Below are 27,824 nucleotides of genomic sequence, written 5' to 3' on the forward strand. Positions count from 1 at the left end.
GTACTTAAATTTAAATATTGTAATGGTAAAAATTTTATTAATTTTAATATGAAATTTGTTTGAGTGATGAATAAGAAATTAATTAAAGATTTGGTGCTAAGGGGGGGGTTCGAACCCCTAAAACCCCCCCCTGGCTACGCCCCTGTATATATATATATATATATATATATATATATATATAGTTGTTTGTTCTTTATAAACAGAGGAATCTCATTAAAATGTACCAGAAAAGAAAATACTTTTTTTTTTGTTCTTAGTAATGAATGTACTTTATACTGAACTGCCACTATGTGTATATGAAAAATCCTGAAGGGATCTGAAAATAAAAATCTTAAGTGGAAAATACTTTATTAGGAGTGTGCTAATAGTGGACTGTTATGTTTAAATACGTATGTATTTTCAAACCGAATAGTAGTCATATTTTGTGTTGGTTTTATTCATTTTGCTGTAAACTTAATTTGAAAGAAACTAGATACCCAGTTTCTATATATTTTTTTTCCTTTAACATAGTTAAAGAATTTCTTGAATGCTATCAAATTATAATAATTAGCTAAATAAATTGACAATGAATAAAAATATTGCAAACCCTTTTTTCTATTGTTTTTGATAACATTTTATGCCTCTCTGCAAACTCAGTAGTAACAAAATTGTGTTTAGTCTTACTACATGACAAATAAGTTGTAGTTATGATTTAAAAAAAAATACAAATTTAATGTGTCAAGTCTATAAATAATCTAAAAAGCATAAAAGAGAAGGGAAAAATTGCTTTCCACTTCATGTCATCAACATTCTTTTGAAAACAATTCCTGGACACATTTTGTAAGCAAGAAAAATATGTTTTTTTATTGATTCTAAGTTCAATTTCACACATTTTATTTCACTTGAGTCTCCATAATTCATTTTATTTTTTTGCAAATTCTCATAAAGGAAAATTAATTGTTTAACATTGTTGTGATGTAATACTTCTCGCCTGCTATTGAATACATTACCGTCTGTTGAAAAACAAACTCTGCCCTGGACCTCCTAAAATCAGTGGTCAGAGAAAACGATTGAACATTTTTATATTTTACCCTGTCTTCATCTAGTTATGTCTTAAATCCTGCCTTGGTTGACAGTAATAAACTTGGCACCATTTTTCTCGAATATATTGTACAGGAGTGTATCTTGGATAAGCATCTTTAATCACCTCACTAAATCCATCTTCCTCAATGACACTGTACGGGTGTAAGTCTAAAACAATGAATTTTGCAATTTATACTTAACTCATTCTGCTGCTTTCGAACTGACGGTCCATTTCAGCATCAAGTGTGATGTGATTGATTGTTCCTTTGCTTTCTTTAGAAAATTTCTTCTTTTTTGGCTGATCCAGCAACGATCTGCTCAGAAGTGTAAAGTGTATATTCCTTTTTGTATCTTGCAGATAAATGGTTACTTAGAGTATTTGTAGAACCTAAAATATTTTTAAAATTTTTTAAATAAATATGAGTAAACAGAGCACAGAAACTAAACATAAGAAGGCCACACTTACTTAGCATGTGTTAGCGTGAATTGAAGTACATAGCAACCTTGCAGATACATATTGAGTTACAAAAAAACATGTTCAAGAAATGCATAAATTATAATTTAAAAAAGGTTACCTGTTGAAGTTTTCAGAACTTAGTGGCACGTTTTATATTCTGCCGCTTTTCTTGTTGCCGGTGAAAAAGTACCAAATTCCACTATTCTTTGTAGATGTATTTGGTTCATCATGTTTTAAACATGACTCTCCATTACTTTGCCCAATATCCATTTATGGTTATTCACATGAATTAACTTTATTTAAAAATGTTAATCACCATTTTTACGCTTTTAACTAATGCAACTAAGGTTAGGCTTACCCAGTATCCAAAAAAAAAATGGCTGCCTACACGAGTGTACCATGGCGGGTTTTTATAGACTTTGTAAACAAGATTTTTTTTCTATGATCAATCAACTGCTTAAAAAAACTGGTTCAGGTAGCATAGTTATGTGGTAGCTTATCACGTACAAATTTTTATGGAAATATTAAACATTTAAGAATATGTTACCTATTGTTCTGTTATGTTACCAAAATACAAAATGGATTCAAGGGTAAAACAAAAAAATATTTATTTCAAAGCACTGGAAATTATTTTCATTATAGCCTCACACAGCAGTGACAGTCAAAACTTTGTGATTAACTGTGATAAAACAAGTACATTAAAGGTTATAATAGAATAAAATGTTTGAAATATTTGACATTTTACAAATGATGGAGAATAATTTTAAAATTTTACAAATGAAGGCAAACGTTCATAAAAAATACGGAAGATGTTGACATTTTTGCTAACATTGTGGTTCATTTGGAATTGGTGTTGTATTTACTTTCTACTGTCAAGCTATAGAGACATGTTTGTTTAATGAAGATATGTAGTTAATTATTTAAATTTTTGGGGATAAACTTTATAAAAATAGGTACGTGTGAATATGAATACATTGATATATTAGGAACTACAACATTAAAGGCTTGTGAAAAACGAAGCATTTGGAACAACCATAGGAAACAAAACAGACGTGCATGTACCTAAGTATTCACATTTTTAATTTTTGATATTCAACCTCCATATCTGAATAGTTTATTTATTGCTGTTCATAACTATGTATTTATGTTTACAAATATTCACACACACCCCTAGTACGTAATAATGAGGTTCCACTGTATGTACTAAGGAAAAGATGTTTGTCTAACACTTATTTACTTCTTTCTTCTGTTTGTTTTTTCTCCCTTTAGCATCAAAGGCAGAAGAAGATGAAAGCACAATGCCTCGGAAACCAAACTCGGAACGATTCAGCTGCGAACAATGCAACAAAACGTATTACTTCACACCCACAGAAATATTGAGACATAAGAAGCAACACAAACAATGACAAAAATGTAATAGACTAGTATTGTAGTTTAAAAAATTTATTAAACTTTTGAAAACTTTACTTTTTTTATTTCCATCCTAAAGCCGAGGTCACAATGACACGACAGACATCACGCTCAGTAACCAACGAAGTACAAGGTCGCAGTGACGTCAACATAACAAAATGTGCGCCCTGACAGCCCGCAAAATGTAGATTCTGTTTCTAATTTCATCGTGTCTTGCTGCATGATAGAAAGCAAAATGGAAACCTTACAAAACTAAACTTCAAAAATATTTACCTACTTGGTAAATCCTTATATTTAAAAACTAAATTTAGTTTTACGTGTGGGTACACATTCATATATTTACTTTTTATGTAAAAGCATATCATCGTGTTTATGGTCAACGTTATTATTCTACAATTAGTCAAGATTTTTTTAATTCTTCGTATAGTAATAGCAGAATTAATTTTTCTGTCGCTTATTAACGTATCGATAGCTTGCTTTCTTGTATCTAAAATATACTTAATCTCACTTTGTGCCAGAGATTACTGAATGTAATGTTATTATACACTTCAACTATTAACTGGAAATTAAATCTTCCTTCAGGGCCTACACTGTTTTTAATGCATTCTATACTGTATTTTATAGACGCATTTGGCATGGGAAGATTTGCCAACTGCCATATTAGAGTTCATTGTGTTCATATTAACACTGTAATGCTGGAACGATGTACAATGTCTAATCGGATTTGTTGTGTCGTGTTCGTTGTGGCATTGTGAACCCAGCTTAACATTTTTTAATAAGTTCACTTATTAAATGATATTCAGCACACAGTATGTAAATAAATCTTACTGTATGTATAGTACCAACAAGATTCTATGGGTTTATTTTTAGGTCAATTTCGTTTTTAAAACAGGAGATGTATTGTTATTGTTTTTATTTTTTAACACTTATTTACAAAAATAGTCTCATTTTGACTGGTATTTTGCAATTATACAATTAAATCATTAGAAATATTAAGCATGCTTGAACATAACCACTCAAAAAATAAGTACGAATCTGCAAATTTTTGTGTGTTTGAAGAATGTGCCAATGTCATTAATGTATAAAAATTTTATTACTAAGAGATGCATTTTATCAAACAACGTAATTTAAATTTTCAAATTTATTTAGTTCATATATTTTGGTACAAAATTCTAGCTAAATAAAACACTGTAGTAAAAGATACAGTCATTGTAATTTTGGTAAGTTTTTAAAACTGCTAATTAATTTCAGTTTTTAGTTACATTTCCGTGCATAATGGTGTAGGTAGGTATTATCTTTCATTTTGGTGTAATATGTTGTGCTGGCATGCTTTGTGGTGTTATTTCAGTTTTATTGCAGTGAATGTTTAAACACAATGGTTAATATTAATATATTACGTTTCTTGTTCATCATTATTATATTTTTAACCTTCAATACCTGGTGGTACCGTTTGAGATACGAATTTTTTGTTTCGGATTCTAGGAAATCGGTATTCGACCCATCACTACTTTCATGTGCAGCTTGAAAACATGCCTTTACAATTTCTCTGCAGTTGGCAGTACTGGAGCAAATGTAAGGCCACATCCACCGTTCAGTCTGCGTCGTCCTCGCTCCTCGTAGGTTTGTCTCGGCCTCGGACGCTACTGGTGTTCCCCGCGACCGCCGCGTCAGGAGTCCCGTACCGCGGGAAGTTGTCGTGGGGGTCGTACCCCAGGACGGAGAGCATGGGTGCGATCTGCGCCATGTCTCGGACGACATCCCGGGGGATGTGCCCCACCCACTTGGTCAGCGCATCCGAGCTGACCGGCTTGATCACCTGGTCCATCGATTCCTCCGATCTGGAACGATAGTTACGTAAACTGTGAATGTCTTTCAGATGCAATAATCTTTTGAGATTAACTACAGATTATACATGAAGTGTTTGCTCGCATTTGACTGTAGGAAAAGAAACTATTGTGAACCTCCGTGAAAACAACAGAACTAAAATCCACATCTGTTATTTGGGCATACGTAAGGAAAGGAAATATTACAAGCATATTTAACATAAGCAAATAATAGTGAAAATGTTGACTTTACTTATATATTTACCACTCCCTTATGTTAGGTTTTTTTTAATATACATATAGAGACACATTTTGAGCTTTCTGAAATTTCAGTTGTGGAAGCCTTTTTTTTTAAGTGCATCCAGACTGAAAGTACACGTTTCCTCTTTGTTTTTGGATAATTGATTTTATTGGAATACGTGGTAGTTAAAATAAAAAAGAGACAATAAACTTTATTACCTAAGTTCCATGGTTTGCCAAAACATGCAATTTTGTAAGAAAAAAAGATATTTTTCTAAGTATCTTGGTAACTTGGATTGTCTGTACTTTACCTTTCGCACACACGTTGCCTCCTCCATCATACTCCAAATATCATATCTTACGACTCAAATCTCACATGACATGTTGGTTATTTCAATTTCTTGTCATTCCTATTATTTGTGAGCTTTTCCTGTAATTTTATCTCAATAGTGATCTTGAATTTTATATTATGTCTCAAATTTATTCAACATATATTTATTTGATAATATCTAATTGTGGTAGAAAGTCACGCAAGAATATTCGTAATTATTGTCACATGCCTGAACTTACGTTTTACACGTTTAGTAAACATCTGGTGAGACATTTTGTGATCCAACAACAAATGTAAGAGAGATATTAGAATAAACTTACAGGGGAATTTTTATAATTAATATAAATCATAAGAAAAAGATATAACCGACTCGGAGTAGGAGAAGGAACTTTAAGTTCTGCTGTGCGGGTGGATAATGAGTACTTAGTTTGTGTACCGTGTGTCGCATATCTTGCACGCCTGAGCGCCACAAGAAAAGGACGTGCCACTCTCGAGTTCAGGTTCAGGCTTGGGAAGGCGGAGAAAGAATTCAAGACCAAAGGCAATACAAGGACTTCTCAAAGCCTTGGAACCTAATATTGAAATACGACAATACGGGTAAACTCTAGCCAATTAGCATTGGCGAAGTGCGAGACAATTAACTGCATTGTTTCTTTCTTTTGGCTCTCAGGCTTGCAGATATGTGGTACGGAGTAGCCTTCTGTGAATCCTGTTTATTTAATGGAATATAAAATTATTCATGAATATGGAATATTTTTCTACTAGCATTTTAACGTACAGTTAAACTTATTTTTTCACTCTTCACAAGAGTTCCAGAAAAAGTTATCAAAAATGCCTTAAAAAGAAAAAGAGAGAAATTCTTATGGAACAAGAATAGAGGGGTGTACAATTAAGGAAAATATTTTTAAAAATGCATTTTACAAAAACCAGTAATTTTTTTTAAGTCTAAAAAATTGTTTTGTTGATCCAGTTGATTAAATGCATAAAAATAGACAATTATTAATTATTTAAAATCATAATAGAGTAAATAATACTCATAAAAAATAATGTGTGTAATTTTGCAGAAAAAAAACCATTTTCAATAATAAATCATCTTTGCTTGATACACATTACATTATTTTATTTTTTTAAGTTTAAATTTTTGTAAATGAGTTCCACTTTGTGTATTTATTGATAATGAATAATTTAAAAATATATATTAGATTATTAATGTTGAATCGAATATCACATTATCCATGACTATTTTATGTTTTTAGGTTTTTACAGAACTTGCAGATCCCTTGCGCAGTGTTCTTTAAAAGCATCCGAACGGCATCTGCGCTCGTGCCCACCTGGGAACCACAACCCCACCCGGCTTGTTGACATGCTCCTCGTGGTGCAGCACGGACTCGTCCCACGGCACGTCGAGGAAGCCGAGGATCCGCTCCATCCAGCCGCGCGGGCGCAGCACAAGCTGCTCGTACGGGACGACCAGGCAGCGGCCCGCGCCCACCTCGCGGCACTGGGCATGCATCCGGCCGACGGCCTTGTTCCAGTCCTCGAGGCACCGGCGGTAGCTGCCCAGGCTGAAGCCCGGGACGGCCGCCTGCAACGGCGTGGGTCCGGCTGATCGTCAGAGGTCGGTTGTTACATCAGTTTTCGGTATCCGTTCCAACCAGTTACCGATACAGTAAATTTACTGGTAACAAGTAGCTGATACTTCTGCATCAGCTACAGCGGTAGCGGTCCCAGGAAGCAACAAGGTATCAGCATTCTCGTTACAGGTTACACATCCTCCGTGCCGTCATCACCAGCGTACATTGGCCATGGTGTTTTTCCAGGCGAATTCTAAACTGATACTAAAGTACTTGATACTTGAATAGTGTACTCGTTTGCAGTACTTGACACAGGCGTGTATCAGTTACAAAGTAGCAGATTGATACTCTGGAACCAACCTCTAGCTGATGTAGGTACTTGAAGTCATCTCTTTCAGTCAAGGAGGCACTTGGGCCGGTATGTATTCCAAGACAACAAATAGAGGGATTACGTGTTGTATATGCTACACCTGTACCCTAACCGTATTTCTGGCGCACAATAGGTCAAGGCCAGTCCCTTATTTTTAGGGTACATATTATGGTGTCCTATCTGTTGCCCAAATTTTTGTGCATGTGCAGAGCTTTCTTTTTCTTAGATTTCGTCCAAATGGCGGACTTGCGTCTGGTGCCATTAACTCGTATATAGTCCCTTTCGTGATCATCTGGGAAATGTTGCTAGCATGTTGGTAGGCCAAATGAAACTTTATGGTAGCAAAATTATCCTGGAACACATTTTGTACACTTTAATGGTCATAACAAGAAATAATCGCAACTTAAAAAGTACTTGAGGAAATTAGAAAGGCAGTATTGTATATATATGATAATGGAGGAAAGGAGTCAAAGAAAAATATTGGAGGAAATGAATAAATTCCAAAACTCAACTCCTACAACTCTGAAGTCCTATTACTAGAAACAAGATTTTATGGTTCGGAACCAAATATTGGAATGCGACAATACGGGGGAAACTCCGGCCAACTTGCATTGGCGAAGCAAAATACAATTTACTGCATTGTTTTATATCTTATTTTCTACTCCACGTCGCTAGATGTCACTACAATAGTTATTCTCACGCACTTTGAAACACGTTGTGCAAAAACGTAGGTACACTGCACGCACGCCGCCAGGTTCGCTGACATCACTTGTCTCTATCGTATTTCCCTACGAGTTTCCCATATTTTCCCTGTGACGATATTTGTAGAAACTACACACTGGGAAATCGAGGGCTTTCCAAGGACCGTGATAACCCCTGAAGTTCCGGAGCGCTCGCTGTCTTTGCTCTCTCGGAAGACGCTCGAGCTCAAAAGAACGTCGCTGTCGCCAGGGCCGGTGCTAGGTAAATTGGCGCCCTAGGCTAAAAACCTTAAAGTGCCTCCCCCCACCCCCCCTTCCCCAGACTCCCCAAAAAAATTTTTTCCTTGCCTCAAAATACATCACGTAAGCCTAAGATTTTGTCAACAATCAAATGTAAGCAGGCTTGTTTTTTTTTTACTTTTTTACTTATTACAAATCATAAACAGGTCACCGTGGACTTTAAATAATTACTTATATCAATATAAACATTCCAAAGTGTTACAAAAATCCATTTTCATCTAGTTTCAATAATCGTTAAAACATATTGTATCAGCTGTTATGTGTCGATCTGCGCCACCCCCAGCTACTTAGCGCCCTAGGCGGTTGCCTAGTTCGCCTGTACGGACGCGCCGGCCCTGTCTGCCGCGCGCTCACCTGCCGAGACATGATGGAGTGCACGGTGGCGCGCCCGTCGCGCACCATGAAGATGAACCTGGCCCGAGGGAAGAGCTCGGCCAGGTAGCTGGCGGACTTGAGCGTCAGAGGGTCCTTGTCGCACAGCCGGGGCGCCGGGTCGCCGTGCCGCGTGATGATCTCCAGCGCAAACGCTGCGATCGCGGAGTTGATCACCTGTCGCAACACAGCTTCCATTATCCACGGCTAGGGACAAGACTACACGGTGCAGCGTATTGCGATAAAACTAAAATAACACCGACAAAAGCACATATAACACTGAAATGCACGTAAAAGCACCCTACAGCGACAAAGTGTAATCAAAACCATCAAATTAAGCAGCATTTATAAAAAATAACCTGACTTAAAAACAAATATGTGTAAAGAATCTGATAAATAATTATTTTAGCATTTAAGGTTTTTACCTAAATGTAGGGACCAAATGGATTTGAAATTTTAATTTTACCAATGGCAAGGGTTGATCAATAGCCCTTTCTTAAACATTCCAAAAAACCTGACTCTGGTATTTATGTGTTCTTTTTATTAAAATAAAATGCTAACATCTGTTTTCAGTTTATTTAAGGGATTTAGTTGATTTTGCAGTTACGTTCTTAAACTGTATTGAGGCAACAACTACTTCTCCACAGCCAATGGAAAGTTGATGATAGTTATTAGCTACTATAGAAGACACTACCCCCCTTCCTCCTACCACAAATCAAAATCTAGATCCACTCTTGCTTGTGTGATTATGTCATGTTGAACATTTCTACTACTTTTTTTGTTACCGATGTTGGTTCGTTTTCAAACACACACACATATTTTTTCCATTTTTTTAATTTTTTTTTTGTGGAAATAAACATCATATTAAGAAATATCACTTAGTATTTTTTTTTTCAATACACAATCTTTATAAAAAATTAAATAAAATAAAAACATTAACGCCAAATTGTCCTGTTTTAAAAAAAAATAAAATAAAATAAACCTAAAAATAAGAACACATACTGTCACCTTTTTCTCTGTTAATCAATTTATACAAAATGTGTCTCGGTTCCAGTATAAAGATTTTTATATTTAGGCAAAACCTGCCTCCCAAGTATAAGCGCATAAATGAATCAGCTTTTTTTTTTTTTTTTTTTTGCTTAAATCAGTGACCCTGCTTTGTGTATGGTTTGTTTTACATACATATATACAATTCTGTAACCAATACTAAATTAATGAAGTCATACATAGGCCAAAAAAAAGTTTGTTCAAAAACTTACTAATAAATAATATTTAATTCACATTATCAAATACTAGTTATGCTTTTAATTAAATTATGGTGTAACCTATCTACTTAAAAATAATAGTTATCATAAGTTATTTTTAGTGAAATGAATTTTAATGAAATCAAATTCTTGATGCAATCAGCTAATTTGACGTGTTTACCATAAAAGTGTGTGTTTAATTATAAGCTCACTGGTGTGAAATTAATGTTAATATAAGCTTCTTTGTATTTTTCCCGATTTATGGAGCAAATGTAGGTATTCCTAAACGGCAAACCAACTGGAGACACTACTGCGCTCATGATTATCTATGGAAATATTTTACCTCTTTAGAGAGACCTGCTTCTTCAAGCGTCACTCTCTCTCGAGATCGAAGCCAGCGGGACTTCATCTCCAGAATAAGTGGAATGACATGAGAGTCCGGCCCACATCTGAAATAAAAAAGAAATCAGTAATCAATCACTGATGTATACGTAAGTACTTATTTAAAAAACTTTGATTTTAAATCTACAAAAATCTTAGTGATTATTTCTGACACTTTTATTTTACACTCTAAAGCAGAAATTAATTTTACATTGACTGATTACCAATAGGAAATATAACCGTTTTTTTTTTTTTAGTAACACTTACCAGAAATTAATAAGATTTACTAAGACCAAAAAAGGGTTAAGAATATAAATTTTTGAAGTGAGACCTTTTTACAGCCTGTAGATTAATAATATCAATATCTCAGGGTAACGGAAGTGAGAATGTAATGGAGTTGAGTGTGACGAATATCTCCAGATGGTGCAGGGTTTTAAAATAAAAGGTTACACAGATGGCGGCAGCAGCACATGGGTTCGTGTACTTTCCAAAGCTTGTGTAAACGTTTACATATTTTCTCATGATGCATACTTGAGTGTGTACCTATGTAACGAATATCTTTAGATGGTGCATGGTTTTAAAATAAAAGGTTTTGAATTGAAACGTCTTTACAGCCTGTTAAAGATGGCGGCAGCAGCACACGGGTTCGTGTACTTTCCAAAACTTTTGTAAACGTTTACATACAAATTTTCGCATACTCTTTATGACTCGTAATTTGCAACTCTAAGCGACGAGAAAAAACTCGCTCACCTGACGTCCGGGTGAGCGTCAAGCATGACACGCATCAGCGTGGCTCCCGAGCGAGGTGCCCCGCCGATGAATATCAGCGGCATGTCTCGGCTGTATGCATACACTCTCCCCTCCCTCACTAAGGTGGGGACCTGAAACAGCAGGTATGTACAACCGCAGGACACGGCATAGCAAGCCCACAGCTTGGTATGAGATAACTGAGCTTTGCATCGGCCTCAACTTTTTTTTTTAATTACGTATTCCTAGGAACAAGATTATACTATAATGTGCATTAAAATGAAATAAAAACGAAATGCATACACCATATAACACCCAAATGTAAGTTAATGCACCATAAAGCACCAAAGTACAACTACTATGATGAAAATTAACATCTGTTTTTAGTCAAAACTTAACTCATATCAAAAAATTTAATATTTAATATATTAAATTTATTGAATATAGTGTATTCAAAATTAAGTTTTACGCAAATGTGTGTTTCAACTATCAATACATTCACTTCATGCAATCCAACTCTTATAGCCTCTATATCAATGAGAAATTTAAACCCTAATTTATGAAATGATTCATTCGTTCTTAATTCCAAGTCTTATTCTTTGTCAGAAACATTACCACACTTTTTCGTTAACCAAACCTTGTACAGTAAAAGCTTTCTTAATAGACATCACGTTTGGGACCACCATTAGCGGTTTTGCTGGATTATTGATTTGTCATGTAGTTTTAACAGAAATACCAAAGAAAAATTAATTCACAGTGCAATGGTATTTAAAACAAACTGTAAAAAACTGCACTGTAGAAAAAAAAATAGAGATGTGAGTTGGTAATCTTCAAAAATTTATTAAGGAAACACCTGAAAATGAGAAATGTGAAATTTTACCCACTAAAAAACTGGAAACCCTGTAATAAAATAAAAAAAAGACAGAAGTGAGTGACTCTATTGGTGCAGGATTATAGAAGGTGACAAGATTATATTGTGAATTGTGATAAAACCTAAACAACTCTGAAAAGTATGTGAAACCACTGAATAACATCGAAATGCAAGTTTAATACACAATATAGCAACGAAATGCAAATTATATCACCGAAACTTAATTCCAAACATTAAAAAAAAAAAAAAAATTCTTTTAATGTTTAAGTTGAAGGAATGTAATTTCTGGACATACTGAAAAGTACATGGATCAGAAGAAAGTAATTTAATTTGTTTTATTGAATCACTTTTTAAACCACAAATTATTTTATCGTTAATAATTAGCATATTAATTTTACCACTACTATTCTGGTGGAGTAAGTATTTATTACAAAAAAGCTTCATAAAATTAAAACCGTAAAATCTTGTCTCTAATTATAAAATATCCCGAGCCCTAGAAATGCTGGATTAAAAGATTGTAATGTGTAATGCAAATACGTTGATCGACAGATGTGACCTACCTGCTGGTACGCCGTGCGCGGACTGTCTTCGGGGCGACACGGGGCGGGCACAAGTCGCAGGGCGGCCCAGACAAGGCACAGCCCCACGCCCACGCACAGAAACAGTCGGCACTCCGCGTAACTCATGTCCGTCTCATGTCGGGCGAGCAGGGCGGACCTTCAACCCTTGATACGCCCGCCTACCCAGAAGTCCAGCTGTTGGGAATGGTTCTGTAGTGCTAGTATGTCACTTCGTAGACATACACCTTTTTTTTAGACATGAGCAAATGCTACAATTATTTATTTATATGAAAATAAAACCGTGGCATTTTTGGTGACGATTAAATGAAACACAAAAAAACATCAAGGATTACATCTTACCAAAACATTTTTTTTTTTTACAAGCTTTCGAAAAAATTCACGTTTCTGTTTAATGAAGCTGGCCTCATCTGTTTCTCCTCAAACTGAACTTTATCATAACCTCTGAAGTAAACCTCCAGATTGTACTTACGAATTATCACCGGCAGATAAAATGTTTAGCGAAATTCTTATCAATGAACGTATCAGGCACTGATTACTGCAGGGGTCAGACATTTTGATTTGATTGCTGCCAGTGAGTGGGGCGACATGTGTAATGCCATGCACTCAGCTCATCCTGAAAAACACTGCGAGATGTTAGTGCTTCATTAATCTAAAGAAACACAAGCTAATGTTTGTGTAGCGGTGTGTACACACATACAGGCAGCTCTGAGTAAAAACTTGTGTACGAAGAGACAGTGTCAACTGTTTTCTGCTTTTCTTTTGACAAACTCCCAACTATACTTGCACATCCAGAGGAAGCAGGCACATATTTTTCCTTATATTTTTTTTTATACGTGACATTAATTCAATGATTAAAAGTACTTTTTTTTTTCATCCAATAATCTTTTGAATCTAACGCTTTTCTCTCGCCTATTTCAAATATGAATTACATGTATACACCAACATGTAATTTTTTTATAAATATAATGGGAAAAAAAACAATAGGAATAATGACCAAAAACATGGGGAAGAAAGAAAGGGAAAATGTAAAAAAAAATTCTGAATCCACAAGTGGCTTTGAAAACAATTTTTTTTTTTTTTTTTTTTTTAAATTCTGTGCAAACACATTTTTAGAAGTGTTTTTTTTTTTCTCTCGTACATGTAAGTACTTGGGGTTTTCTTCATACAACAAAATATATATATTATGAAATTTCATTGTTCAACACGTAAAACACAAACACGCGCGGCACACGCACAGTTTTTTTTCGAGCCGTCGCCCCGAGAGGTCGGTGGCGGGAGGAGAGGGGAGAGGGGGAGGGGCGCCCCCCTCACGCGGCCGGCGGGGGGCCCTCGGAGGCCGACTCCTCCAGGTTGACGTCGTGGAACACCCGGTTGGGGCTGAGCAGGTCCTTGGCCCTCTCCTCCCACAGCTTGCCGTGGGAGCGCACGCGGTTGGTGTTGTCGGCCACCGCCGCGTCGGGGGAACCGTACTTGGGCGGGTTGGCGTACGGGTCGTAGCCCAGCACGGAGAGCATGGGCGCGATCTCCGCCATGTCCTGCACCACGTCCTCCGGGACGTGGCCGACCCACTTGCTCAGCGCCTCCAGGTTGACGGGCCTGATCACCTGGTCCGACGAGCGCTCCACCCTGGGACCACAGTTCACTTCACTCTTTAACTCGTCACCAACGACCCGGAAAAATCCGCGAGTTCGTTTCGCGACAGGCAAAAAATACAAATTGTTACACCGCAATGCAGTCTCCGTTATCGGCTCACGACTCACCTGGATGACTTCGGACCAATGAGAAACACCCGACCAAAGCTGTGTCGAAATCACAGGCTGCTACCTTGGGACGTCTCACAAGACAGCGGCCGATGAGTGGGTCGCATTTGACCCGAGTGTACGTAGGACTATGGAGTTAGTTCGTCCTGCAGGTCGTCGAACCCGCGAATTTTTTCCGGTCCCTACTTATTATCATTAATAAGCTAGATGGTAAACCACAAAACTTCATTCCCTCTTTTGAAGCGGAGCTCATGTCACTGAGTGAGTGAATGGATGAGAGAATGAATGAACAGGCGGCTGAATGACAGAATGAATGGGTGAATGAAGAAGTGAATTAATGAGTGAATTTTTGAATGAATGAATGATGCTTTATGTATCATCAGCATCGAGGTCATCGCAGAATGCCACAGGTGATGCTATGAGAAAGGAGCATTGACAGAATACATGGGTGGGGTAAACGATCCACTGTAATAAAGTACGCAACATTCCTTACTTGCTAAAAAAAATCCAGGTTCGTCACTGCCAGAAACAGAACTCTTAACTGTCTTGGTGTGGATGAGTATGAGTGATCTGACCACTAATCCTTAATGACCTCACCCAGTGGTTTGAAAATCAAATCGGCCTACACTTGGTATTAAAGAAACTGTAAACTGTTACAGTATGTAATTTCAAGAGTTTTCAGGCAATTTAATGTGCTCTAATAATTTATAGATGCAATGTGATATCAGAGACTTTTTACACAGTAATGCTCAATTGTATTTTTTTTCTTTCTATAGAGCAGCTTAATATAACTTTTTTTAAATACAATTTAATCGTGTACATACAATTAATTTTTGTTTGGTAATCTCAATGAAACAATACTGATGTTTGATAATCCGGCAAAGCTGTAGTATTAAATGTGCCGAATTAAAGAGAGATCACATTTTGTTTGTATGTATGTACATATGCATGTTACTCTGTGCGACTTTTTACAAAATTTGTTAGGTAGGCAGGTAGGCTAATGGAATTTTTTAATTTCTTGTATGAGCAAAAATGGTTGAGGGCATTTTGATTTATTTAATACAGCTATCCAAATCAAATGCATTACTTTAATTCCTGTCTTTGAATCCAAAAAAAGAATAGCGTCCATAGAGACCATGACACCGCAAGTTTTCAAAGCGAATTAAAAAAAATGACAAGTTATTTGACGGTAATTGAATCGTCTGTTCTCCATATCACGGTGTTCTCAGAGAGACGTACTTGGGAAGCCTAAGATGCACATAAAGTTCTGCCATTCCCGATTACACCCGAAAAATTCACCTTCGGCCAACCTCGGGTTTATTTACATATATTATATTTCTCTGTTTATTTTAATGTAGCTATACTAACCTAACTAACCGTCCGTAGTGTTTTAAAGTGTTTTAATGTAGCTAACCTAACCGACCACATTTGATATTTAAATTCATTTTTCCCGCGCAAAAATAAAACAAATCCCGAAGTTGGCCGGAGGTAAATTGTTCGGGTGTAATCGGGAATGGCAGAACTTTTATGTGCATCTCAGGTCTTCCGACGTACTTGGACAGCGACACCCCGCCCGGCTTGTTGATGAGCTCCTCGTGGTGCAGCACGGACTCGTTCCACGGCACGTCGAGGAAGCCGAGGATCCGCTCCATCCAGCCGCGCGGGTGCAGCACCAGCTGCTCGTACGGCACCATGAGGCAGCGGCTCGCGCCCACCTCGCGGCACTGGGCGTGCATCACCTGGATGGCCGCGTTCCACTTGGTCAGGCACTGGCGGTAGCTCGTCAGGTCGAAGCCCGTGATGGTCACCTGCCGCAAGCACCGGGAAGCCTTCAGCCGCGATTCCCAACGTGGAATCCCACACAAAAAAAAAAATGAAACATTACGTAATTCTCCAAAAACTTCATTCCAGCCTTGGCTTGAATTTTCATTAAGGCTCAGTCCCACATGCCATGTTGATTTTTTTTTGTTTTGTTTTTTCCCTTCATTAAGGCCCTTTTTAAGGACTTATTTCTCGAATTTTAAACTTGATACCTCCCAGGTATTTGTTGTTCTGCTACAAATATTCTCAACAGATATTCACTTAGTGTGATATCAAGTGTTCTTAACCAGTGGCGTAGCCAGGATTTGTGTATGGGGGGTGTTAAGAAGTATGCCCCCCCCTCCCCGTATTAAAGTGAGGGAGGGGGGGTGTCCGGGGGTCCTCCCACGGGAAAATTTGGATTTTAAGGTGTAAAATAGTGCTATTTTAGCAGTTTTCGGTTCTTGTATTTAAATATTGTAATGGTAAAAATTTTATTAATTTTAATATGAAATTGGTTTGAGTGATGAATAAGAAATTAATTAAAAATTTGGGGCTAAGGGGGGGGGGGGGGGGGGGGTTGTTGAACCCCTAAACCCCCCCCCCCCCTTGGCTACACCCCTGTTCTTAACTATAATCACTTGTGTGCCTTTTTCCCTTTTTCCCGCCGCGGTCCTAGGTGGAGCCGGGCCAGCGCACGACGTACCTTCCGGGAGATGATGGAGTGCACGGTGGCGCGCCCGTCGCGCACCATGAAGATGAACCTGGCCTCGGGGAACAGCTCGGCCAGGTAGCTCGCGGACTTGAGCGTCAGGGGGTCCTTGTTGCACAGCCGGGGCGCCGGGTCGCCGTGCCGCGCGATGATCTCCAGGCAGAACGCCGCGATGGCAGAGTCCAGCACCTGCGGGTCGTCACAAAGCACATACTTACGCACGCACGCGACTTCGGTAGTGGTTGTGCCGGATAACTCACCACTGTTTCCTCCTGGGATCTTCCCTTCCCTCCCCTCCAACCACCCCACCCCTCCCCACCACTATCACCCACCCCTCCCCTCCCCTACCCACGCCTCCCCTCCCCTACCCAGCCCTCCCAACCCCTCCCCACCCCACCAGCCCACAAATGCCTCCCATTTCCCTAAAAAATATGAGCAAATTGTAAACAAATATTCTTAAGTTAAAAAAAATCTTACTGTATCTGGAAAACATATTCATGGAATATATCTATGTTGTTTAGAAATAAGCACGTGTAACTCAGTACGCGTCATGGAAGTGGAAACTCTTTTTACAATTCAAAACTCGGCTCGTAAGTATATTGTAAGGGGTGAAACGGCAGAGAGAGAGAAAAATTATTATTCTGATAATGATTAATCAACAATAAATATGTATTACTCCCAAATGAAATGCTCACACCATAAAGAATAACACTGTGCATGTTACTATTTCTTCAAACTATTCTGCCGTTTGGAACACGCCAAATCTCTGAACAAAATATGAAATTCATAACAGGTAGCACTATCTATGTGGGAAATGCAGGGAGTGTCTCAACAGCTTTCTCTACGCTGCTGGTTGAACAAGAAGGAATGCGAGCGCGCTGGTAGCAAATATAAAATTCAAGGCATTCACAGCTGGCTGCTTAGGGTACCTATATATATATTGCTGAAACCAGTGCATGCGCACATTCTCTGTCTTGTTCTTTCATTCATCTGTCTCTCTGTTCCATTTTTTTTTTTGGGGGGGGGGGGGGGGGATGGGTGGCGAATCATCATTCAAAGAGGAGAATCTACACGAAGCCCAGCAACGTATATAGCATAGTGCTATCTTTATATATCTTTGCCCAAGTACCTATTCTCTGTTCTTTTCGCGTTAGAAACGTTTCATTAAAATTCGGCCTTGAAATTTTTGCATCACGTCCAAAGAAGTTTCACTTCAAAAATGAAATTCAACCTATTGGTTGTTCCATGCACCTATGGCACCTGCCAGATGGAAGTACACAATGCATTTCCGGTGAATTTTTTACAGAGAATCTACACAGGTCTTTCAACAAAGTATCTTCTTTTATTTTTAGAAACTTGCATTTATGAATATTTCCTATTAAGCATTTCATACACACAAACACAATTTTTAAAAAATAAGTTTCTGTAATTATAAATGTTTACAGCCAAAAGATTTTCACCAAATTATGAATCATATTACATGTGTATTCAGATGACAATATAAAGTAGACCTGAGTGTTCAGAAAACATGTATGAACACTTACTGAAAGTGTAGTTTTAAAAAAATGTTGTGTGCTGGTTGCATTTTAAGTATATTTAAGTTATGAGTTTTATAAGGGTAGCACCAACAGATATCATATATCAATAAAGTTGCATTAGATGACACCTAATGCTTAAGTAACAACAGAACTTGGTAAAGGCTTCTAAGGTATCCAACTTGAGAAAGCCCACCAAAAATTATTATTTTTTTTAAAAGCGGTGAGTCAAAGTGTTGATACATTTACCTATGAGGGTCAATAATAATTGGTAAAAGAGGTGAACATGATTTTTTTTCCCAGGAATTAAAATACCATTTTGGCAAATTTTGTCTCTTACAAATGTGTTATGTATGTATCCATACCACACGCATTCTGAAATGTCTTTTTTTTTTCTCCATGTACGTGGTTTCTTATTCCACCTTAATGCGTATTCTGAGCATTTACTAATACAACAAAGTTATTCTTACTTTCCCCCCCCCCCCTGCAAATTGCAAAAATACATGCAATGAGAACAAAAGACATAAACTGTTGATCCCACTAACAATCATTCTGTTTGGTCAGCTCGAAATACATCACCCTGCTACACCTTGTTTCTGCAGCTCAAACGGAACGCTGAATTCACTCTGAGCTTTAGACTTCAGTTTATACAATTTCTTATGTACCCATTTTTTTTTTTTTTTTTTATCTTTCTTTCTTACTTTTGAAATGTAAAAGTACTCTGTAATATTTAGTTTATGAGGTTGTACGATTTGCTTGTATATATGTATATATTTGTAATTTTTGACTTGTTCTATATCCCGGAGTCCTTACCTCCATATGGGATCTACAGAACAAAAATTGAATAAATAAATAAATAAATAAATAAATAAATAAATAAACGCACCTCTTTGGACAGACCAGCTTCTTCGAGCCGCAAGCTCTCCTTCTGGGAGCGCAGCCAATGAGATCTCATCTGCAGGATGCGAGGAATTACTCGGGTCTCCTGACCACATCTGGAATAAACACAGTGGCAGACAATGTCAGAAAATTTTTTTTTTTTTTTCCTTGGAACCAATCTATTTTGCTAACTAACCATTCAAACCCCCAATTTACTTCATTGCCATCAAATCCGATTATAGCATAAAATGGAATGGGGGGAAAAAAGTGTGTCAAGAAAAAGATAGTCTTCAAAATTACAGACGGATGTGCGAGTCCAGAAGGACCGTTCTACAATGACGACGGAGACTTTTTTTTTTTTCTTTTCGATTATGTGGCCTCCAGCTTTTCGCCAACAGCCAAAGGGTCATCGTAGTCAGTGGGAATCTCAATTTAAAGTCGTTATCAAATATCAGAATATATATGGTACACCCATGCCTTACCCGGGACTCGAACCCAGGACCCCTCGCACCGTAAGCCGGTGTGCATCCGACTACGCTACGGAGGTCGGCGGAGACGGAGACGGATCACGTAAACTGAGACGGATCTTCCGGAACATTTCACTATCGCGTCTGCTGCTTCCGCAATGAACGTAAACTTAACAAATGGCAACCAATCAGATCACATTTCAGTTTAAGAAATATTAATTTAATTTAAAAAAAAATTATTCTTCAAGAACATAGGCCAGGCAGAATTTACATACGAAATAAAAAAATTAAAGACCAAAGTAGTAATGTAACACTAGATAGTTGAAGCAATATTTAACGTATTTAGAACGTAAACAAGTCTGGCTACCACTGTAGCTAAGCACCAGGCTTCTATTGGTCGCACGTAGCAACGTAAACGGAAGAGCTCAGCATTTGCCGAGCTAATCCTTACGGGTACGTCTCCGTCTCCGTACTGTGACGTTTTTGCAACTTTCTTGTCCTTGATGGTGGAATTGCGTTTTTTAAGACGTCCATAAATTTTTTAATTGATTTATTTAGTTATTGAATAGTTCAAGGTAGTTCAGTATTTATTTTAATAATTCTAAGTCCGTGTCGAGTACTGCCATTTTTATTTTCTGTTGGCCGAAGGCCACTACTTCCAGAAGGTTATATGTATAGCTGTCACTAGTAATTGAGTCAAGTGTAAGATTTTTAAAATATATAATGTTGCCAATAATTTTATTAAGGTTTGTTCGGTATTTTTTTTTGTTGTTGTTGTAATATGGTGACACGTATTTAAACGGGCTTCAAATGTTTCGGGCTGTTGCCAGTGGAATGGGTGAGGACTTTCAACAGCTCAGTGAAGGCAGTCAGTGGGTGCGGCGGTTGACCGCTGAAGCGAGTCGCGAACCGGCCGGGGAACGAGGGACATTCGTTTCGGGCGGGTTTTTCCTGGCGCCGGGTCTGGAAGAACTGGTGGTGGCATATTGTGAAGTACTTTTTATTTTCTTACGTTAGAGTGGCGTCGACACGCTGGGTACTACGTAAAAAACAAATAAATAAATACGCCTACCGGGAAGTTCAGAGTGAGCGAACAGTGCAGCGCCTACATAGTGCGGGTATGCGCACAAATACCTTACGACGGACAGCACGTACGAGCAACAATGTCGGTGAGCTGCTCAGGTAAGAGGCGAAAACCAAGAATAACAGGTAAATGGCCGCGAACTATATACATATACACAGGGGCGCAACAACTAAATTTCCAAAAGGGGGAGGGGGGGGGGAATATACTTTTTTTTTTATAAAGAATCATCGATCCCCTATTGAAGCGGGGGGTCCGGGGGTCTTCCCCCCGGGAAAATTTGTATTTCAAGGTGGAAAATGGTGCTATTCAAGCAGTTTTATCATCTAAAAATTTATTACGCAGCACTTTCTTTAACCCCCGTTTGCCCCCACTTCAAGGTGTTTTAGAGAGGGGGGGGGGGGGCAAAATACAAAATACCCTTGCCCCCCCCCCCTTGTTGTTGCGCCCCTGCACATATACACACACGCACGTTTATTTGGATCACGGGGGGTCGGTTGTGGTGTGTGTCGTCGAACTGGGACCAGAAGTTGCGGTGTTGAAAAATGCGTGGTGTCGTGATTCTGTGCGCGGGAGCTTGTGGAAACAAACGCGCTGTCCCCGTGAGATCTCGCCTCGGGTAGGCCCCCCCGGGGGGAGGGGGAGAGAGAGAGAGAGAGAGAGAGAGAGAGAGAGAGAGAGAGAGAGAGAGAGAGAGAGAGAGAGAGCGAGCTCACCTGACCTCCGGGTGGGCGTCCAGCATGGCTCGCATGAGCGTCGTGCCGGAGCGAGGCACGCCGCCGATGAAGATGAGCGGCATGAACCTGTCGTAGCTGTACACCTTCCTGTCGCCGCCCACCACGTAGCGCTGCGAACACCGCGACCACATTCGTCACACTGTCACACTGCCACACTGCCACACCGCCACACTGTCACAGTCACACCGCCACATTACATTGTCATATTACCATACTGCCACACTGTTACCCTGCCACACTGTCACCCTGCCATACTGTCACACTGTCACGGGAGACTTAAGATGCACATAAAGTTCTGACGTTCCCGATTACACCCGAACAATCCACCTTCAGCCGACTTCGGGATTTGTTTTTATTTTTGCGCAGGAAAATATGAATTCAAATATTAAAAGTGGTCGGTTAGGTTAGCTACATTAAAACACTTTACAACACTATGGACGGTTAGTTAGGTTAGTATAGCTACATTAAAATAAACAGAGAAATATATATATAAACCCGAGGATGGCTGAAGGTGAATTTGTTCGGGTGTAATCGGGAATGGCAGAACTTTATGTGCATCTTAGGCTTCCCCCCCCCCCCCCCTTGTCAAACTGTTACCCTGTCATACTGTCACACTACCAGACTTCCGCTTCCAAAAAAAAAAACCTCCAATATGTTGTGTCGAATGGAGCTGGAACGTTATGACGTCCACGAAAACACACGTCACCAGTGCAGTCAACGTCTGTTCGACAAGTTAGATGGCTTGAGTTTACAGCAAGGGTTTTTTTCTTCATATAGGACGGGTTACAAGATATATTATTTGATGTTGGATGCGATCATCCAATCAGAGTCGTGCCCATCGAAAACGGATCTTTCAAAAGACCAAGAACACGTGAGCGATCCAAGTGAAATAACTAAATTAATGTTGATATGAATGTCTTACGCGAAATAATTTTAATGTGTAAAACGAAAATAATGTTTTTGTAACTTAAAAAAAAATTCACTGAAGATCTATTTTTATTATACAACGAATATTATTGCGTGTTAAATTTATAGATGTTAAAAAATAGGATTACAAGTTTTTAAAAAATTCATCCAGAACTGTGATACTTTATTTAATTTCAAAATGAGATTAAAATGGATAAGTTTGAGATATATCAGACCATAAATAAACTTTGATAGTTATACAGTTTTTAAAATATGTTTGAGGTTGTGTGTCCTAATTTTTTTATTAAGAAAATTGGTAGCCATTTTCCAATTAAATACTACCCTTCCAACTCTATCGTCAAAAATATTGGAGACAAATATTTCGACAGTGTGGTAGCGCCTTAAGAGCGCGCAAGCAAGCTGCGTTATAACGAGCCTAGTGGGCTCAGCATTAAGGGTTCCACCAAGTCGGGGAAGTGTTAAGGCCCCCGCCTACCCGGACACATACTACGGTGTGCAAAGCTCCAAGAAAAACAACGCGATTTCAAAACTACCCAAGATATCCGAGTGGGGTCTGCTTACGAAAAGCATTTAAGAGATCGCTGAAGGCCGAAAAGTACTTTTGATTTCGGATTAAGTTTTTAAACTGAATTTTTAGAAGAGTTAAAATGGCTAAAACGCATGTTTTCAGAGTAATTTTTAGGCGTAAAACAATCGGTACAGATTCGTGAAAGCACCTAAAGGGACTTGCATTACACCTTTATCTTCATTTCTCCGCCGTATAATGTTACGGTCACCGCTCAAATTTCACAGTTGTCCTGTGCACGACTATAAGACTGCACGCCAGTCCAGAGGAGACACCGCGCTGGAAGCACCAGCGAGCGTCGCGCTTATCATCCCGCCTCACCGACACACGTACACCCCTGACCCTCTCGGAGGCGCGCTTGATACGAATACAGTTTTAAAAACGAAATACGGAAATAAAACTGCTCATCCGCCATCAGAATATTCTAAATGATTTTCGACACCACTCTTAAACCTACTGTTTTCTTCGGAGTATTGTGTTGTCCATAATATCTGCTTATCTTCATCGTTGTGTTCGTATATTTGCTACGTTGCCCAGGATTTTTTTTTGTCTGTCTGCATTTACTGTAAATCGTCGGAACTGTCTCGTCGTTGTTAGGGAGCGTCCATTAATTACGTAAGGCGATTTTGACGATTCTTCTAACCTCCCCTCCCCCCTCCCTAATCTAACGTCAGATTTTTTATAATACGTATTTTTAGTGTAAATACGTTAATATGTGCTTGATTGCGTTGGATTAAAAAAAGAAACATAATTTGCTTAATTATTTTTTTTATTTAAGACAGAACGTAGTCTAGAACCACAGTGAGAAAATCAAACAAATAAAATACTTAAACAGAAACTACTAAAATTCGTAAAGGAATATTCATTATAATTCAGTCCACGGGGGACTCGTGTGTGGTCTCAAGAGTGACTTTTGTAGCGTTCGCATAGCCGCATTGAATATTATTGTGTAAGGATTTGGCCATATTTCAGCGGAGAAACATGTTTTATTTAATTCAACCCAATTTTTTTCTCGCAATTTTACACTGTTTCTCGCCTCTCCACATAAAAACCTCACTTAATTAATGGACGCCTCCTTAGCCCACTGTGCTCGCCTGTGCTGACGTCTTTGTGTCTGTGTCCATGAAACACGTTCAGGTGGATCGTTGGGGTTAGTGTGTTTTAGGCTTGTTTTCATTGGGGGGGGGGGGGGGTGTTTCCAATTTGCGAATGACGGCCGAGAGTAAGGGGATGCTGATGGAGGGGAACCACACATAACTTAGAAACAATACAACTTAGAACGGTCATACTTAGAAACCTCAAAAAATCCACGTAATTTAGAACTTTCATAATTTAGAAATACATAACTTAGAAACACACAACTTAGAAACGTCATAACTTAGAACCTTCACAACATATAACTGTCATAACTTATAAACACGCAACGCATAACCACACAACTTAAAAACGTCATAACTTAGAAAAACATAACTTAGAAACACGCAACGCATAACTTAGAAGATTCTATGTTGTGTGTTTGTAAGTTGTGACTGACGGAGGACGTACCTGCTTGGGCAGCATGAGCGCGCCGCGGCCCAGGCCGCAGGAGGCGGACAGCAGGCGGTACACGAGCCACAGGAACACCACCGCCGCGGCCAGACACAGCGCCAACTTGCGCCCCCCGCGGCTCATCGCCTCTACCTCATGGCGGGCTGCACACACGCACACCACACCCTCTACACTCTACCTCATGGCGGGCTGCACACACGCACACCACACCCTCTACACTCTACCTCATAGCGGGCTGCGCACACACACACATACCACACCCTCTACACTCTACCTCATGGCGGGCTGCGCACACACACCCTCTACACTCTACCTCATGGCGGGCTGCACACACACACACCCTCTACACTCTACCTCATGGCGGGCTGCACACACGCACACCACACCCTCTACACTCTACCTCATGGCGGGCTGCACACACACACGCACACTCTCTACACTCTACCTCATGGCGGGCTGCACACACACACCCTCTACACTCTACCTCATGGCGGGCTGCGCACACACACCCTCTACACTCTACCTCATGGCGGGCTGCACACACACACCCTCTACACTCTACCTCATGGCGGGCTGCACACACGCACACCACACCCTCTACACTCTACCTCATGGCGGGCTGCACACACACCACACCCTCTACACTCTACCTCATGGCGGGCTGCACACACACACACACCACACCCTCTACACTCTACCTCATGGCGGGCTGCACACACACACACACCACACCCTCTACACTCTACCTCATGGCGGGCTGCACACACACACACACCACACCCTCTACACTCTACCTCATGGCGGGCTGCACACACACACACACACCCTCTACACTCTACCTCATGGCGGGCTGCACACACACACTCTCTACACTCTACCTCATGGCGGGCTGCACACACACAACACCCTCTACACTCTACCTCATGGCGGGCTGCACACACACACACACCACACCCTCTACACTCTACCTCATGGCGGGCTGCACACACACACACACCACACCCTCTACACTCTACCTCATGGCGGGCTGCACACACACACACCACACCCTCTACACTCTACCTCATGGCGGGCTGCACACACACACACACACACCACACCCTCTACACTCTACCTCATGGCGGGCTGCACACACACACACACCACACCCTCTACACTCTACCTCATGGCGGGCTGCACACACACACACACACCCCCTCTACACTCTACCTCATGGCGGGCTGCACACACACACGCACACTCTCTACACTCTACCTCATGGCGGGCTGCACACACACACACACCACACCCTCTACACTCTACCTCATGGCGGGCTGCACACACACACACCACACCCTCTACACTCTACCTCATGGCGGGCTGCACACACACACACCACACCCTCTACACTCTACCTCATGGCGGGCTGCACACACACACACACCACACCCTCTACACTCTACCTCATGGCGGGCTGCACACACACACACACCACACCCTCTACACTCTACCTCATGGCGGGCTGCACACACACACCACACCCTCTACACTCTACCTCATGGCGGGCTGCACACACACACACACACACCACACCCTCTACACTCTACCTCATGGCGGGCTGCACACACACACACACCACACCCTCTACACTCTACCTCATGGCGGGCTGCACACACACACACACCACACCCTCTACACTCTACCTCATGGCGGGCTGCACACACACACGCACACTCTCTACACTCTACCTCATGGCGGGCTGCACACACACACGCACACTCTCTACACTCTACCTCATGGCGGGCTGCACACACACACCACACCCTCTACCTCATGGCGGGCTGCACACACACACACCACACCCTCTACACTCTACCTCATGGCGGGCTGCACACACACACACCACACCCTCTACACTCTACCTCATGGCGGGCTGCACACACGCACACCACACCCTCTACACTCTACCTCATGGCGGGCTGCACACACACACACACACCACACCCTCTACACTCTACCTCATGGCGGGCTGCACACACACACACACACCACACCCTCTACACTCTACCTCATGGCGGGCTGCACACACACACACACCACACCCTCTACACTCTACCTCATGGCGGGCTGCACACACACACACACACACACCACACCCTCTACACTCTACCTCATGGCGGGCTGCACACACACACACACCCTCTACACTCTACCTCATGGCGGGCTGCACACACACACTCTCTACACTCTACCTCATGGCGGGCTGCACACACACACACCACACCCTCTACCTCATGGCGGGCTGCACACACACACACCACACCCTCTACACTCTACCTCATGGCGGGCTGCACACACACACACCACACCCTCTACACTCTACCTCATGGCGGGCTGCACACACACACACACCATCTACACTCTACCTCATGGCGGGCTGCACACACACACACACACACACACGCACACCCTCTACAGTCTACCTCATGGCGGGCTGCACACACACACGCACACCCTCTACAGTCTACCTCATGGCGGGCTGCACACACACACACACACCATCTACACTCTACACTCTACCTCATGGCGGGCTGCACACACACACACACACACACACGCACACCCTCTACAGTCTACCTCATGGCGGGCTGCACACACACACACACCCTCTACACTCTACCTCATGGCGGGCTGCACACACGCACACACATACCCTCTACACTCTACCTCATGGCGGGCTGCACACACGCACACACATACCCTCTACACTCTACCTCATGGCGGGCTGCACACACGCACACCACACCCTCTACACTCTACCTCATGGCGGGCTGCGCACACACACACATACCACACCCTCTACACTCTACCTCATGGCGGGCTGCGCACACACACCCTCTACACTCTACCTCATGGCGGGCTGCACACACACACACCCTCTACACTCTACCTCATGGCGGGCTGCACACACGCACACCACACCCTCTACACTCTACCTCATGGCGGGCTGCACACACACACGCACACTCTCTACACTCTACCTCATGGCGGGCTGCACACACACACACACCACACCCTCTACACTCTACCTCATGGCGGGCTGCACACACACACACCACACCCATTGTTCCGTTACGCTGTCGGCGAGTGCAGTAATAATAGGTTATGTTACAATTGACTAAAAAATTATGGTGATTCATATAATTGATGATATATATTTGATTACAGTTTATTTATATGAAAACTTGTTCGTAATTATATTTAAACTTTATAGCTAAACGCCAGTTTTCAAAATTAATTACAAGTCATCACACGTGAACTGTTTCGTCGACTGTTTATAAAGTGAAGTGAAAAGTTAATGTGGTTTTCA

At 40.7% G+C, this 27,824-nt stretch overlaps 3 protein-coding genes across 6 annotated transcripts in view; 1 reads left to right on the forward strand and 2 right to left on the reverse strand.

Annotated features, from left to right (window-relative positions):
• The window catches only part of LOC134540160 (probable ATP-dependent RNA helicase DHX34), a 45,180-nt gene extending 42,195 nt beyond the window's left edge, over positions 1–2,985 (forward strand). The window contains exon 19 of the mRNA XM_063382705.1: positions 2,789–2,985. Within this exon, the coding sequence (XP_063238775.1) occupies positions 2,789–2,925 (137 nt within the window). The 3' untranslated portion in view covers positions 2,926–2,985. The remainder of the gene's footprint in view (positions 1–2,788) is intronic.
• LOC134540163 (protein-tyrosine sulfotransferase-like) lies at positions 242–13,463 on the reverse strand. 2 transcript variants are annotated; one of them, XM_063382710.1, is made up of 8 exons: positions 12,804–13,463; positions 12,444–12,638; positions 11,016–11,146; positions 10,228–10,333; positions 8,623–8,817; positions 6,655–6,908; positions 4,463–4,767; positions 242–2,849 (listed from the first exon to the last, which is right to left on the reverse strand). In XM_063382710.1, the coding sequence occupies exons 2-7, from the start codon at positions 12,567–12,569 to the stop codon at positions 4,521–4,523; spliced, it is 1,059 nt and encodes a 352-aa protein (XP_063238780.1). In that variant the 5' UTR covers positions 12,570–12,638; positions 12,804–13,463; the 3' UTR covers positions 242–2,849; positions 4,463–4,520. The 2 variants fall into 2 exon arrangements, with proteins under 2 accessions (XP_063238780.1, XP_063238779.1); XM_063382709.1 differs by having other exon boundaries at positions 12,444–13,463.
• A 52-nt stretch (positions 13,464–13,515) lies between these two features.
• The window catches only part of LOC134540161 (protein-tyrosine sulfotransferase-like), a 32,730-nt gene continuing 18,421 nt past the window's right edge, over positions 13,516–27,824 (reverse strand). For 2 of the 3 annotated variants that reach the window (XM_063382706.1, XM_063382707.1), the window contains exons 2-7: positions 24,473–24,618; positions 21,415–21,545; positions 19,158–19,266; positions 16,731–16,925; positions 15,779–16,032; positions 13,516–14,090 (exon numbers count right to left, since the gene is read on the reverse strand). In XM_063382706.1, the coding sequence (XP_063238776.1) occupies positions 13,772–14,090; positions 15,779–16,032; positions 16,731–16,925; positions 19,158–19,266; positions 21,415–21,545; positions 24,473–24,598 (1,134 nt within the window). In that variant the 5' untranslated portion in view covers positions 24,599–24,618 and the 3' untranslated portion in view covers positions 13,516–13,771. Of the gene's footprint in view, positions 14,091–15,778; positions 16,033–16,730; positions 16,926–19,157; positions 19,267–21,414; positions 21,546–24,472; positions 24,654–25,770; positions 26,160–27,824 lie in introns of those variants that run through there. The other variant, XM_063382708.1, reaches the window with a different exon arrangement.

The sequence above is a fragment of the Bacillus rossius genome, chromosome 16 (genome assembly GCF_032445375.1).
Source record: "Bacillus rossius redtenbacheri isolate Brsri chromosome 16, Brsri_v3, whole genome shotgun sequence".
NCBI lineage: Eukaryota > Metazoa > Arthropoda > Insecta > Phasmatodea > Bacillidae > Bacillus > Bacillus rossius.